This window comes from Oncorhynchus clarkii, chromosome 33 (genome assembly GCF_045791955.1).
Source record: "Oncorhynchus clarkii lewisi isolate Uvic-CL-2024 chromosome 33, UVic_Ocla_1.0, whole genome shotgun sequence".
Taxonomy (NCBI): domain Eukaryota; kingdom Metazoa; phylum Chordata; class Actinopteri; order Salmoniformes; family Salmonidae; genus Oncorhynchus; species Oncorhynchus clarkii.
This window is the reverse complement of record NC_092179.1, coordinates 33,243,410-33,256,925: the sequence shown is the minus strand read 5'-3', so window position 1 is coordinate 33,256,925 and position 13,516 is coordinate 33,243,410. Positions and strand designations below refer to the sequence as shown.

The window sequence follows — 13,516 nt, the reverse complement described above, 5'->3', positions numbered from 1 at the left end:
CGTTGAGCCAGAACGCTTCCAATGCCCTTCAGAACCGGTCCACCAGAGACTACGTTGAGCCAGAACGCTTCCAATGCCCTTCAGAACCGGTCCCCCAGAGACAACGATGAGCAAGAACGCTTCCAATGCACTTCAGAACCGGTCCCCCAGAGACAACGATGAGCCAGAACGCTTCCAATGCCCTTCAGAACCTGTCCACCAGACACACTACGTTGAGCCAGAACGCTTCCAATGCCCTTCAGAACCTGTCCACCAGAGACTACGTTGAGCAGGAACGCGTCCAATGGCCTCCAGAACCGGTCCCCCAGAGACAACGATGAGCCAGAACGCTTCCAATGCCCTTCAGAACCAGTCCGCCAGAGACTACGTTGAGCCAGAACGCTTCCAATGCCCTTCAGAACCTGTCCACCAGACACACTACGTTGAGCCAAAACACTTCCAATGCCCTTCAGAACCGGTCCACCAGAGACTACGTTGAGCCAGAACGCTTCCAATGCCCTTCAGAACCTGTCCACCAGAGACTACGTTGAGCCAGAACGCTTCCAATGGCCTCCAGAACCGGTCCCCCAGAGACAACGTTGAGCCAGAACGCTTCCAATGCCCTTCAGAACCGGTCCCCCAGAGACAACGTTGAGCCAGAACGCTTCCAATGAACTTCAGAACCGGTCCCCCAGAGACAACGTTGAGCCAGAACGCTTCCAATGCCCTTCAGGACCGGTCCCCCAAAGACAACGTTGAGCCAGAACGCTTCCAATGGCCTCCAGAACCAGGCCACCAGAGACAACGATGAGCCAGAACGCTTCCAATGCCCTTCAGAACCTGTCCACCAGACACACTACGTTGAGCCAAAACACTTCCAATGCCCTTCAGAACCGGTCCACCAGAGACTACGTTGAGCCAGAACGCTTCCAATGCCCTTCAGAACCGGTCCACCAGAGACTACGTTGAGCCAGAACGCTTCCAATGCCCTTCAGAACCGGTCCACCAGACACACTACGTTGAGCCAGAACACTTCCAATGCCCTTCAGAACCGGTCCACCAGACACATTTTGTTGAGCCAGAACACTTCCAATGCCCTTCAGAACCGGTCCACCAGACACACTACGTTGAGCCAGAACACTTCCAATGCCCTTCAGAACCGGTCCACCAATAAGGTAATAACTCCCTGGTCATATGACTTCCCTTCTGAAAAGGAGGGAGTGTGTTGAGATAATGGTCCTGTGATGCTGCTAGGGGAAGTGTGTGTGTCAGGCTGTTCATAGTGGTAGAGGGTCCTGTGATGCTGCTAGGGGAAGTGTGTGTGTCAGGCTGCTCGTAGTGGTAGAGGGTCCTGTGATGCTGCTAGGGGAAGTGTGTGTGTCAGGCTGTTCGTAGTGGTAGAGGGTCCTGTGATGCTGCTAGGGGAAGTGTGTGTGTCAGGCTGCTCGTAGTGGTAGAGGGTCCTGTGATGCTGCTAGGGGAAGTGTGTGTCAGGCTGCTCGTAGTGGTAGAGGGTCCTGTGATGCTGCTAGGGAAAGTGTGTGTGTCAGGCTGTTCATAGTGGTAGAGGGTCCTGTGATGCTGTTAGGGGAAGTGTGTGTGACAGGCTGTTCATAGTGGTAGAGGGTCCTGTGATGCTGCTAGGGGAAGTGTGTGTGTCAGGCTGTTCATAGTGGTAGAGGGTCCTGTGATGCTGCTAGGGGAAGTGTGTGTGTCAGGCTGTTCATAGTGGTAGAGGGTCCTGTGATGCTGCTAGGGAAAGTGTGTGTGTCAGGCTGTTCATAGTGGTAGAGGGTCCTGTGATGCTGTTAGGGGAAGTGTGTGTGACAGGCTGTTCATAGTGGTAGAGGGTCCTGTGATGCTGCTAGGGGAAGTGTGTGTGTCAGGCTGTTCATAGTGGTAGAGGGTCCTGTGATGCTGCTAGGGGAAGTGTGTGTGACAGGCTGTTCATAGTGGTAGAGGGTCCTGTGATGCTGCTAGGGGAAGTGTGTGTGTCAGGCTGTTCATAGTGGTAGAGGGTCCTGTGATGCTGCTAGTGGAAGTGTGTGTCAGGCTGTTCATAGAGGTAGAGGGTCCTGTGATGCTGCTAGGGGAAGTGTGTGTGTCAGGCTGTTCATAGTGGTAGAGGGTCCTGTGATGCTGCTAGGGGAAGTGTGTGTCAGGCTGTTCATAGTGGTAGAGGGTCCTGTGATGCTGCTAGGGGAAGTGTGTGTCAGGCTGCTCATAGTGGTAGAGGGTCCTGTGATGCTGCTAGGGGAAGTGTGTGTCAGGTTGTCGTCGTCCCCCCCTGCAGACAGACAGCTAGCTACCCACCGCTCCGCACAGATGACCCCCCTCCCCCACAACACACCAGCCGATGGAACATGCCAACACAGCTGACCCCCCTCCCCCACAACACAGCAGCTGATGGAACATGCCAACACAGCAGCTGATGGAACATGCCAACACAGCAGCTGATGGAACATGCCAACACAGCTGACCCCCCCTCCCCCACAACACAGCAGCTGATGGAACATGCCAACACAGCAGCTGATGGAACATGCCAACACAGCTGACCCCCCTCCCCCACAACACAGCAGCTGATGGAACATGCCAACACATCAGCTGATGGAACATGCCAACACAGCAGCTGATGGAACATGCCAACACAGCTGACCCCCCTCCCCCACAACACAGCAGCTGATGGAACATGCCAACACAGCAGCTGATGGAACATGCCAACACAGCAGCTGATGGAACATACCAACACAGCAGCTGATGGAACATGCCAACACAGCAGCTGATGGAACATGCCAACACAGCAGCTGATGGAACATACCAACACAGCAGCTGATGGAACATGCCAACACAGCAGCTGATGGAACATGCCAACACAGCTGACCCCCCTCCCCCACAACACATCAGCTGATGGAACATGCCAACACAGCTGACCCCCCTCCCCCACAACACAGCAGCTGATGGAACATGCCAACACAGCAGCTGATGGAACGTGCCAACACAGCAGCTGATGGAACGTGCCAACACAGCAGCTGATGGAACGTGCCAACACAGCAGCTGATGGAACATGCCAACACAGCAGCTGATGGAACGTGCCAACACAGCAGAGGGCTGAACGTGGCGATAGGAAGACATTCTTAAACACTCATCCATCCATCCTATAGAAAGTAGACAAAGTGAAATACCTCTATCTTGTCCGTCTTGGCGTCGCCCCAGTAGATCATCCGGTCTGTGTAGTCCAGCGCCAGACCATTGGGCCAGCCCAGGGAGGTGTTGACCATCACTAGCCTCTCTGTCCCGTCCAGGTCGGCACGCTCAATCTTAGGAACCTCGCCCCAGTCTGTCCAGTACATGTATCTGAAACCACCAGAGAGGGAACAGCATGAGCCTACCAGAGAGAGGGGAGAGAGCCCTACCAGAGAGAGAGGGGAGAGAGCCCTACCAGAGAGAGAGGGGAGAGAGCCCTACCAGAGAGAGGGGAGAGAGCCCTACCAGAGAGAGGGGAGAGAGCCCTACCAGAGAGAGGGGAGAGAGCCCTACCAGAGAGAGCCCTACCAGAGAGAGGGGAGAGAGCCCTACCAGAGAGAGGGGAGAGAGCCCTACCAGAGAGAGGGGAGAGAGCCCTACCAGAGAGAGGGGAGAGAGCCCTACCAGAGAGAGGGGAGAGAGCCCTACCAGAGAGAGGGGAGAGAGCCCTACCAGAGAGAGGGGAGAGAGCCCTACCAGAGAGAGGGGAGAGAGCCCTACCAGAGAGAGGGGAGAGAGCCCTACCAGAGAGAGGGGAGAGAGCCCTACCAGAGAGAGGGGAGAGAGCCCTACCAGAGAGAGGAGAGAGAGCCCTACCAGAGAGAGGGGAGAGAGCCCTACCAGAGAGAGGGGAGAGAGCCCTACCAGAGAGAGGGGAGAGAGCCCTACCAGAGAGAGGGGAGAGAGCCCTACCAGAGAGAGGGGAGAGGGGGAGCCCTACCAGAGAGAGGGGGAGCCCTACCAGAGAGAGGGGAGAGAGCCCTACCAGAGAGAGGAGAGAGAGCCCTACCAGAGAGAGGGGGAGCCCAACCAGAGAGAGGGGAGAGAGCCCTACCAGAGAGAGCCCTACCAGAGAGAGGGGGAGCCCTACCAGAGAGAGGGGAGAGAGCCCTACCAGAGAGAGGGGAGAGAGCCCTACCAGAGAGAGGGGAGAGAGCCCTACCAGAGAGAGGGGAGAGAGCCCTACCAGAGAGAGCGGAGAGAGCCCTACCAGAGAGAGGGGGAGCCCAACCAGAGAGAGGGGAGAGAGCCCTACCAGAGAGAGGGTAGAGAGCCCTACCAGAGAGAGGGGGAGCCCTACCAGAGAGAGGGGAGAGAGCCCTACCAGAGAGAGGAGAGAGAGCCCTACCAGAGAGAGGGGGAGCCCAACCAGAGAGAGGGGAGAGAGCCCTACCAGAGAGAGCCCTACCAGAGAGAGGGGGAGCCCTACCAGAGAGAGGGGAGAGAGCCCTACCAGAGAGAGGGGAGAGAGCCCTACCAGAGAGAGGGGAGAGAGCCCTACCAGAGAGAGGGGAGAGAGCCCTACCAGAGAGAGGGGAGAGAGCCCTACCAGAGAGAGGGGAGAGAGCCCTACCAGAGAGAGCGGAGAGAGCCCTACCAGAGAGAGGGGGAGCCCAACCAGAGAGAGGGGAGAGAGCCCTACCAGAGAGAGGGTAGAGAGCCCTACCAGAGAGAGGGGGAGCCCTACCAGAGAGAGGGGAGAGAGCCCTACCAGAGAGAGGAGAGAGAGCCCAACCAGAGAGAGGGGGAGCCCTACCAGAGAGAGGGGGAGCCCTACCAGAGAGAGGGGAGAGAGCCCTACCAGAGAGAGGGGAGAGAGCCCTACCAGAGAGAGGGGAGAGAGCCCTACCAGAGAGAGGGGAGAGAGCCCTACCAGAGAGAGGGGAGAGAGCCCTACCAGAGAGAGGGGAGAGAGCCCTACCAGAGAGAGGGGAGAGAGCCCTACCAGAGAGAGGGGAGAGAGCCCTACCAGAGAGAGGGGAGAGAGCCCTACCAGAGAGAGGGGAGAGAGCCCTACCAGAGAGAGGGGAGAGAGCCCTACCAGAGAGAGCGGAGAGAGCCCTACCAGAGAGAGGGGGAGCCCAACCAGAGAGAGGGGAGAGAGCCCTACCAGAGAGAGGGTAGAGAGCCCTACCAGAGAGAGGGGGAGCCCAACCAGAGAGAGGGGAGAGAGCCCTACCAGAGAGAGGGGGGAGCCCTACCAGAGAGAGGGGAGAGAGCCCTACCAGAGAGAGGGGGAGAGCCCTACCAGAGAGAGGGGGAGAGCCCTACCAGAGAGGGTAGAGAGCCCTACCAGAGAGAGGGGGAGCCCAACCAGAGAGAGGGGAGAGAGCCCTACCAGAGAGAGGGGGGAGCCCTACCAGAGAGGGGAGAGAACCCTACCAGAGAGAGGGGGGAGCCCTACCAGAGAGGATTACAGCCTAACATGTATGATGCAAAAAGAGAAGAACAGAAATAGAGCGATGCCAGGAGAGATATGAGTCATCAGGTTGGGGTTAATGATGGAGCTCAGGACAGATGTGAGTCATCAGGTTGGGGTTAATGATGGAGCTCAGGACAGATATGAGTCATCAGGTTGGGGTTAATGATGCTAGTACTAGTGCTGAACAACGGACACACTGACAACGATTAGGTCATACCTAAACCAACCAGGCCAGGAGAGTTATATATAGTGTAGTAAAATTACCCACCCAACAACTCAGTTTGTTTTTACCTTTAATTAACTAGGCAAGTCAGTTAAGAACAAATTCTTATTTTCAATGACGGCCTAGGAACAGTGGGTTAACTGCCTTGTTCAGGGGCAGAATGACAGCTCGGGGGTTTGAACTTGCAACCTTCCGGTTACTAGTCCAACGCACTAGGCTACCCTGCCCCCCCACAATGGTTGGCATAGAGACAGCAGTTACCCAGCACGATCCAGTACGATGAGCAGTTACCCAGAGTCATCAGGTTGGGGTTAATGATGCTAGTACTAGTGCTGAACAGCGGACAAACTGACAACGATTAGGTCATACCTAAACCAACCAGGCCAGGAGAGTTATATATAGTGTAGTAAAATTACCCACCCAACAACTCAGTTTGTTTTTACCTTTAATTAACTAGGCAAGTCAAATTCTTATTTTCAATGACGGCCTAGGAACAGAGACTGCCTTGTTCAGGGGCAGAATGACAGATTTGTACCTTGTCAGCTCGGGGGTTTGAACTTGCAACCTTCCGGTTACTAGTCCAACGCTCTAACCACTAGGCTACCCTGCCGCCCCACAATGGTTGGCATAGAGACAGCAGTTACCCAGCGACAGGATCCAGTACGATGGTTCAGGGTTAGTATAGAGACAGCAGTTACCCAGCGACAGGTTCCATTAAGAGCCCTGGTTCAGAGTTAGTATAGAGACAGCAGTTACCCAGCGACAGGATCCATTAAGAGCCCTGGTTCAGGGTTATTATAGAGACAGCAGTTACCCAGCGACAGGATCCATTAAGAGCCCTGGTTCAGGGTTAGTATAGAGACAGCAGTTACCCAGCGACAGGATCCAGTACGATGGTTCAGGGTTAGTATAGAGACAGCAGTTACCCAGCGACAGGTTCCATTAAGAGCCCTGGTTCAGGGTTAGTATAGAGACAGTAGTTACCCAGCGACAGGATCCATTAAGAGCCCTGGTTCAGGGTTAGTATAGAGACAGCAGTTACCCTGCGACAGGATCCAGTACGATGGTTCAGGGTTAGTATAGAGACAGTAGTTACCCAGCGACAGGATCCAGTACGATGGTTCAGGGTTAGTATAGAGACAGCAGTTACCCAGCGACAGGATCCAGTACGATGGTTTAGGGTTAGTATAGAGACAGCAGTTACCCAGCGACAGGATCCAGTACGATGGTTCAGGGTTAGTATAGAGACAGTAGTTACCCAGCGACAGGATCCAGTACGATGGTTCAGGGTTAGTATAGAGACAGCAGTTACCCAGCGACAGGATGCAGTACGATGGTTTAGGGTTAGTATAGAGACAGCAGTTACCCAGCGACAGGATCCAGTACGATGGTTCAGGGTTAGTATAGAGACAGCAGTTACCCAGCGACAGGATCCAGTACGATGGTTCAGGGTTAGTATAGAGACAGCAGTTACCCAACGACAGGATCCATTAAGAGCCCTGGTTCAGGGTTAGTATAGAGACAGTAGTTACCCAGCGACAGGATCCATTAAGAGCCCTGGTTCAGGGTTAGTATAGAGACAGCAGTTACCCAGCGACAGGATCCAGTACGATGGTTCAGGGTTAGTATAGAGACAGCAGTTACCCAGCGACAGGATCCAGTACGATGGTTCAGGGTTAGTATAGAGACAGCAGTTACCCAACGACAGGATCCATTAAGAGCCCTGGTTCAGGGTTAGTATAGAGACAGCAGCTACCCAGCAGCAGGATCCATTAAGAGCCCTGGTTCAGGGTTAGTATAGAGACAGCAGTTACCCAGCGACAGGATCCAGTACGATGGTTTAGGGTTAGTATAGAGACAGCAGTTACCCAGCGACAGGATCCAGTACGATGGTTCAGGGTTAGTATAGAGACAGCAGTTACCCAGCGACAGGTTCCATTAAGAGCACTGGTTCAGGGTTAGTATAGAGACAGCAGTTACCCAGCGACAGGATCCATTAAGAGCCCTGGTTCAGGGTTAGTATAGAGACAGTAGTTACCCAGCGACAGGATCCATTAAGAGCCCTGGTTCAGGGTTAGTATAGAGACAGCAGTTACCCTGCGACAGGATCCAGTACGATGGTTCAGGGTTAGTATAGAGACAGCAGTTACCCAGCGACAGGATCCAGTACGATGGTTCAGGGTTAGTATAGAGACAGCAGTTACCCAGCGACAGGATCCAGTACGATGGTTTAGGGTTAGTAAAGAGACAGCAGTTACCCAGCGACAGGATCCAGTACGATGGTTCAGGGTTAGTATAGAGACAGCAGTTACCCAGCGACAGGATCCAGTACGATGGTTCAGGGTTAGTATAGAGACAGCAGTTACCCAACGACAGGATCCATTAAGAGCCCTGGTTCAGGGTTAGTATAGAGACAGCAGTTACCCAGCGACAGGATCCATTAAGAGCCCTGGTTCAGGGTTAGTATAGAGACAGCAGCTACCCAGCAGCAGGATCCATTAAGAGCCCTGGTTCAGGGTTAGTATAGAGACAGCAGTTACCCAGCGACAGGATCCAGTACGATGGTTCAGGGTTAGTATAGAGACAGCAGTTACCCAGCGACAGGATCCAGTACGATGTTTCAGGGTTAGTATAGAGACAGTAGTTACCCAGCGACAGGATCCAGTACGATGGTTCAGGGTTAGTATAGAGACAGCAGTTACCCAGCGACAGGATCCAGTACGATGGTTTAGGGTTAGTATAGAGACAGCAGTTACCCAGCGACAGGATCCAATACGATGGTTAAGGGTTAGTATAGAGACAGCAGTTACCCAGCGACAGGATCCATTAAGAGCCATGGTTCAGGGGTAGTACAGAGACAGCAGTTACCCAGCGACAGGATCCAGTACGATGGTTCAGGGTTAGTATAGAGACAGCAGTTACCCAGCGACAGGATCCAGTACGATGGTTCAGGGTTAGTATAGAGACAGCAGTTACCCAGCGACAGGTTCCATTAAGAGCCCTGGTTCAGGGTTAGTATAGAGACAGCAGTTACACAGCGACAGGATCCATTAAGAGCCCTGGTTCAGGGTTATTATAGAGACAGTAGTTACCCAGCGACAGGATCCATTAAGAGCCCTGGTTCAGGGTAGTATAGAGACAGCAGTTACCCAGCTACAGGATCCAGTACGATGGTTCAGGGTTAGTATAGAGACAGCAGTTACACAGCGACAGGTTCCATTAAGAGCCCTGGTTCAGGGTTAGTATAGAGACAGTAGTTACCCAGCGACAGGATCCATTAAGAGCCCTGGTTCAGGGTAGTATAGAGACAGCAGTTACCCAGCTACAGGATCCAGTACGATGGTTGAGGGTTAGTATAGAGACAGCAGTTACCCAGCGACAGGATCCATTAAGAGCCCTGGTTCAGGGTTAGTATAGAGACAGCAGTTACCCAGCGACAGGATCCAGTACGATGGCTCGTGGCTCGTCCAGGTCCTCTGATATCAGGATCTTCCTCATGGTTCCGTTGAGGCGTGTCACTTCGATGCGGTCCGTTCCCGTGTCCGTCCAGTACAGGTTCCGGGCGATCCAGTCCACCGCGATGCCGTCAGGATGGTTCACCTAAGAGAGAAGATCAGGTTAGCGTCAGTCTGGAGGCAGCTCTGCAGATAAGTAACTATCTGGCCCAGCTGTTAGTGACCTCTGCTGCTGTTACCAAATGTAGTAACTATCTGGCCCAGCTGTTAGTGACCTCTGCTGCTGTTACCAAATGTAGTAACTATCTGGCCCAGCTGTTAGTGACCTCTGCTGCTGTTACCAAATGAAGTAACTATCTGGCCCAGCTGTTAGTGACCTCTGCTGTTACCAAATGAAGTAACTATCTGGCCCAGCTGTTAGTGACCTCTGCTGCTGTTACCAAATGAAGTAACTATCTGGCCCAGCTGTTAGTGACCTCTGCTGCTGTTACCAAATGAAGTAACTATCTGGCCCAGCTGTTAGTGACCTCTGCTGCTGTTACCAAATGAAGTAACTATCTGGCCCAGCTGTTAGTGACCTCTGCTGCTGTTACCAAATGTAGTAACTATCTGGCCCAGCTGTTAGTGACCTCTGCTGCTGTTACCAAATGTAGTAACTATCTGGCCCAGCTGTTAGTGACCTCTGCTGTTACCAAATGAAGTAAACATCTGGCCCAGCTGTTAGTGACCTCTGCTGTTACCAAATGAAGTAACTATCTGGCCCAGCTGTTAGTGACCTCTGCTGTTACCAAATGAAGTAACTATCTGGCCCAGCTGTTAGTGACCTCTGCTGTTACCAAATGTAGTAACCATCTGGCCCAGCTGTTAGTGACCTCTGCTGTTACCAAATGTAGTAACTATCTGGCCCAGCTGTTAGTGACCTCTGCTGCTGTTACCAAATGTAGTAACTATCTGTCCCAGCTGTTAGTGACCTCTGCTGCTGTTACCAAATGAAGTAACCATCTGGCCCAGCTGTTAGTGACCTGAGGTTAGGATGACTGACCTGTGAGGTGACGATGAACTGAGCGTCAGAGCCGTCCAGGTAGGACCTCCTGATGGCCCTGACGTCGTCGTCGGTCCAATAGATGTGTCCGTCCACCGGGTCATAGTCGATGGCGATGGCGTGGCGGATGTCGTCCGTCGGGAGGATGATGTCGGTGAAGTCGGGCGTATCCAGGGAGATGCGGCGCAGGTCAGTCCGCCGGGCCAGGAGGAGGAGCTGTGTGGGACCTGGAGGGGGAAGAGGAGAGGTGAGGACACGATAACACCACAGGAGGGCTAAGTGGGGACCCGATAACACCACAGGAGGGCTGAGTGGGGCCACGATAACACCACAGGAGGGCTGAGTGGGGCCACGATAACACCACAGGAGGGCTGAGTGGGGCCACGATAACACCACAGGAGGGCTGAGTGGGGCCACGATAACACCACAGGAGGGCTGAGTGGGGCCACGATAACACCACAGGAAGGCTGAGTGGGGACACGATAACACCACAGGAGGGCTGAGTGGGGACACGATAACACCACAGGAGGGCTGAGTGGGGACACGATAACACCACAGGAGGGCTGAGTGGGGACACGATAACACCACAGGAGGGCTGAGTGGGGACACGATAACACCACAGGAGGGCTGAGTGGGGACACGATAACACCACAGGAGGGCTGAGTGGGGACACGATAACACCACAGGAGGGCTGAGTGGGGACACGATAACACCACAGGAGGGCTGAGTGGGGACACGATAACACCACAGGAGGGCTGAGTGGGGACACGATAACACCACAGGAAGGCTGAGTGGGGCCACGATAACACCACAGGAGGGCTGAGTGGGGCCACGATAACACCACAGGAAGGCTGAGTGGGGACACGATAACACCACAGGAGGGCTGAGTGGGGACACGATAAACACCACAGGAGGGCTGAGTGGGCCCACGATAACACCACAGGAGGGCTGAGTGGGGACACGATAACACCACAGGAGGGCTGAGTGGGGACACCACAGGAGAGGTGGAGAGAGAGAGAGAGAAGAGGGTCAGGGAAATACAGGAGAGGTGGAGAGAGAGAGGTCAGGGAAAGGAGAGAGGAAGGTCAGGGAAAGGAGAGAGGAAGGTCAGGGAAAGGAGAGAGGAAGGTCAGGGAAAGGAGAGAGGAAGGCCAGGGAAAGGAGAGAGGAAGGCCAGGGAAAGGAGAGAGGAAGGCCAGGGAAAGGAGAGGGGAAGGCCAGGGAAAGGAGAGGGGAAGGTCAGGGAAAGGAGAGAGAAAGGTCCGGGAAAGGAGAGAGGAAGGTCCTGGAAAGGAGAGAGGAAGGTCAGGGAAATGAGAGAGGAAGGTCAGGGAAATGAGAGAGGAAGGTCCGGGAAAGGAGAGAGGAAGGTCCGGGAAAGGAGAGAGGAAGGTCCGGGAAAGGAGAGAGGAAGGTCCGGGAAAGGAGAGAGGAAGGTCAGGGAAAGGAGAGAGGAAGGTCAGGGAAAGGAGAGAGGAAGGTCAGGGAAAGGAGAGAGGAAGGTAAGGGAAAGGAGAGAGGAAGGTAAGGGAAAGGAGAGAGGAAGGTCAGGGAAAGGAGAGAGGGGAAAGGAGAGAGGAAGGCCAGGGAAAGGAGAGAGGAAGGCCAGGGAAAGGAGAGGGGAAGGTCAGGGAAAGGAGAGAGGAAGGTCAGGGAAAGGAGAGAGAAAGGTCAGGGAAAGGAGAGAGAAAGGTCAGGGAAAGGAGAGAGAAAGGTCCGGGAAAGGAGAGAGGAAGGCCAGGGAAAGGAGAGGGGAAGGTCAGGGAAAGGAGAGAGAAAGTTCAGGGAAAGGAGAGAGGAAGGTCCGGGAAAGGAGAGAGGAAGGTCAGGGAAAGGAGAGAGGAAGGTCAGGGAAAGGAGAGAGGAAGGTCAGGGAAAGGAGAGAGGAAGGCCAGGGAAAGGAGAGGGGAAGGTCAGGGAAAGGAGAGAGGAAGGTCCGGGAAAGGAGAGGGGAAGGTCAGGGAAAGGAGAGAGGAAGGTCAGGGAAAGGAGAGAGAAAGGTCCGGGAAAGGAGAGAGGAAGGCCAGGGAAAGGAGAGGGGAAGGTCAGGGAAAGGAGAGAGAAAGTTCAGGGAAAGGAGAGAGAAAGTTCAGGGAAAGGAGAGAGGAAGGTCCGGGAAAGGAGAGAGGAAGGTCAGGGAAAGGAGAGAGGAAGGTCCGGGAAAGGAGAGAGGAAGGTCCGGGAAAGGAGAGAGAAAGGTCAGGGAAAGGAGAGAGGAAGGTCCGGGAAAGGAGAGAGGAAGGTCAGGGAAAGGAGAGAGGAAGGTCAGGGAAAGGAGAGGGGAAGGTCAGGGAAAGGAGAGGGGAAGTTCAGGGAAAGGAGAGAGAAAGTTCAGGGAAAGGAGAGAGAAAGTTCAGGGAAAGGAGAGAGGAAGGTCAGGGAAAGGAGAGAGGAAGGTCCGGGAAAGGAGAGAGGAAGGTCCGGGAAAGGAGAGAGGAAGGTCCGGGAAAGGAGAGAGGAAGGTCCGGGAAAGGAGAGAGGAAGGTCCGGGAAATGAGAGAGGAAGGTCAGGGAAATGAGAGAGGAAGGTCAGGGAAATGAGAGAGGAAGGTCCGGGAAAGGAGAGAGGAAGGTCCGGGAAAGGAGAGAGGAAGGTCCGGGAAAGGAGAGAGGAAGGTCAGGGAAAGGAGAGAGGAAGGTCAGGGAAAGGAGAGAGGAAGGTCAGGGAAAGGAGAGAGGAAGGTAAGGGAAAGGAGAGAGGAAGGTCAGGGAAAGGAGAGAGGGGAAAGGAGAGAGGAAGGCCAGGGAAAGGAGAGAGGAAGGCCAGGGAAAGGAGAGGGGAAGGTCAGGGAAAGGAGAGAGGAAGGTCAGGGAAAGGAGAGAGGAAGGTCAGGGAAAGGAGAGAGAAAGGTCAGGGAAAGGAGAGAGAAAGGTTCGGGAAAGGAGAGAGGAAGGCCAGGGAAAGGAGAGGGGAAGGTCAGGGAAAGGAGAGAGAAAGTTCAGGGAAAGGAGAGAGGAAGGTCCGGGAAAGGAGAGAGGAAGGTCAGGGAAAGGAGAGAGGAAGGTCAGGGAAAGGAGAGAGGAAGGTCAGGGAAAGGAGAGAGGAAGGCCAGGGAAAGGAGAGGGGAAGGTCAGGGAAAGGAGAGAGGAAGGTCCGGGAAAGGAGAGGGGAAGGTCAGGGAAAGGAGAGAGGAAGGTCAGGGAAAGGAGAGAGAAAGGTCCGGGAAAGGAGAGAGGAAGGCCAGGGAAAGGAGAGGGGAAGGTCAGGGAAAGGAGAGAGAAAGTTCAGGGAAAGGAGAGAGAAAGTTCAGGGAAAGGAGAGAGAAAGTTCAGGGAAAGGAGAGAGGAAGGTCCGGGAAAGGAGAGAGGAAGGTCAGGGAAAGGAGAGAGGAAGGTCCGGGAAAGGAGAGAGGAAGGTCCGGGAAAGGAGA

At 54.3% G+C, this 13,516-nt stretch overlaps 1 protein-coding gene across 1 annotated transcript in view; it reads right to left on the bottom strand.

Moving 5' to 3' along the window:
* The window catches only part of LOC139392659 (low density lipoprotein receptor-related protein 6), a 73,292-nt gene that overhangs the window by 34,230 nt on the left and 25,546 nt on the right, over nt 1-13,516 (bottom strand). The window contains exons 6-8 of the mRNA XM_071140802.1: nt 10,146-10,372; nt 9,079-9,248; nt 3,162-3,333 (exon numbers count right to left, since the gene is read on the bottom strand). Coding sequence (XP_070996903.1) covers nt 3,162-3,333; nt 9,079-9,248; nt 10,146-10,372 — 569 coding nt within the window. The remainder of the gene's footprint in view (nt 1-3,161; nt 3,334-9,078; nt 9,249-10,145; nt 10,373-13,516) is intronic.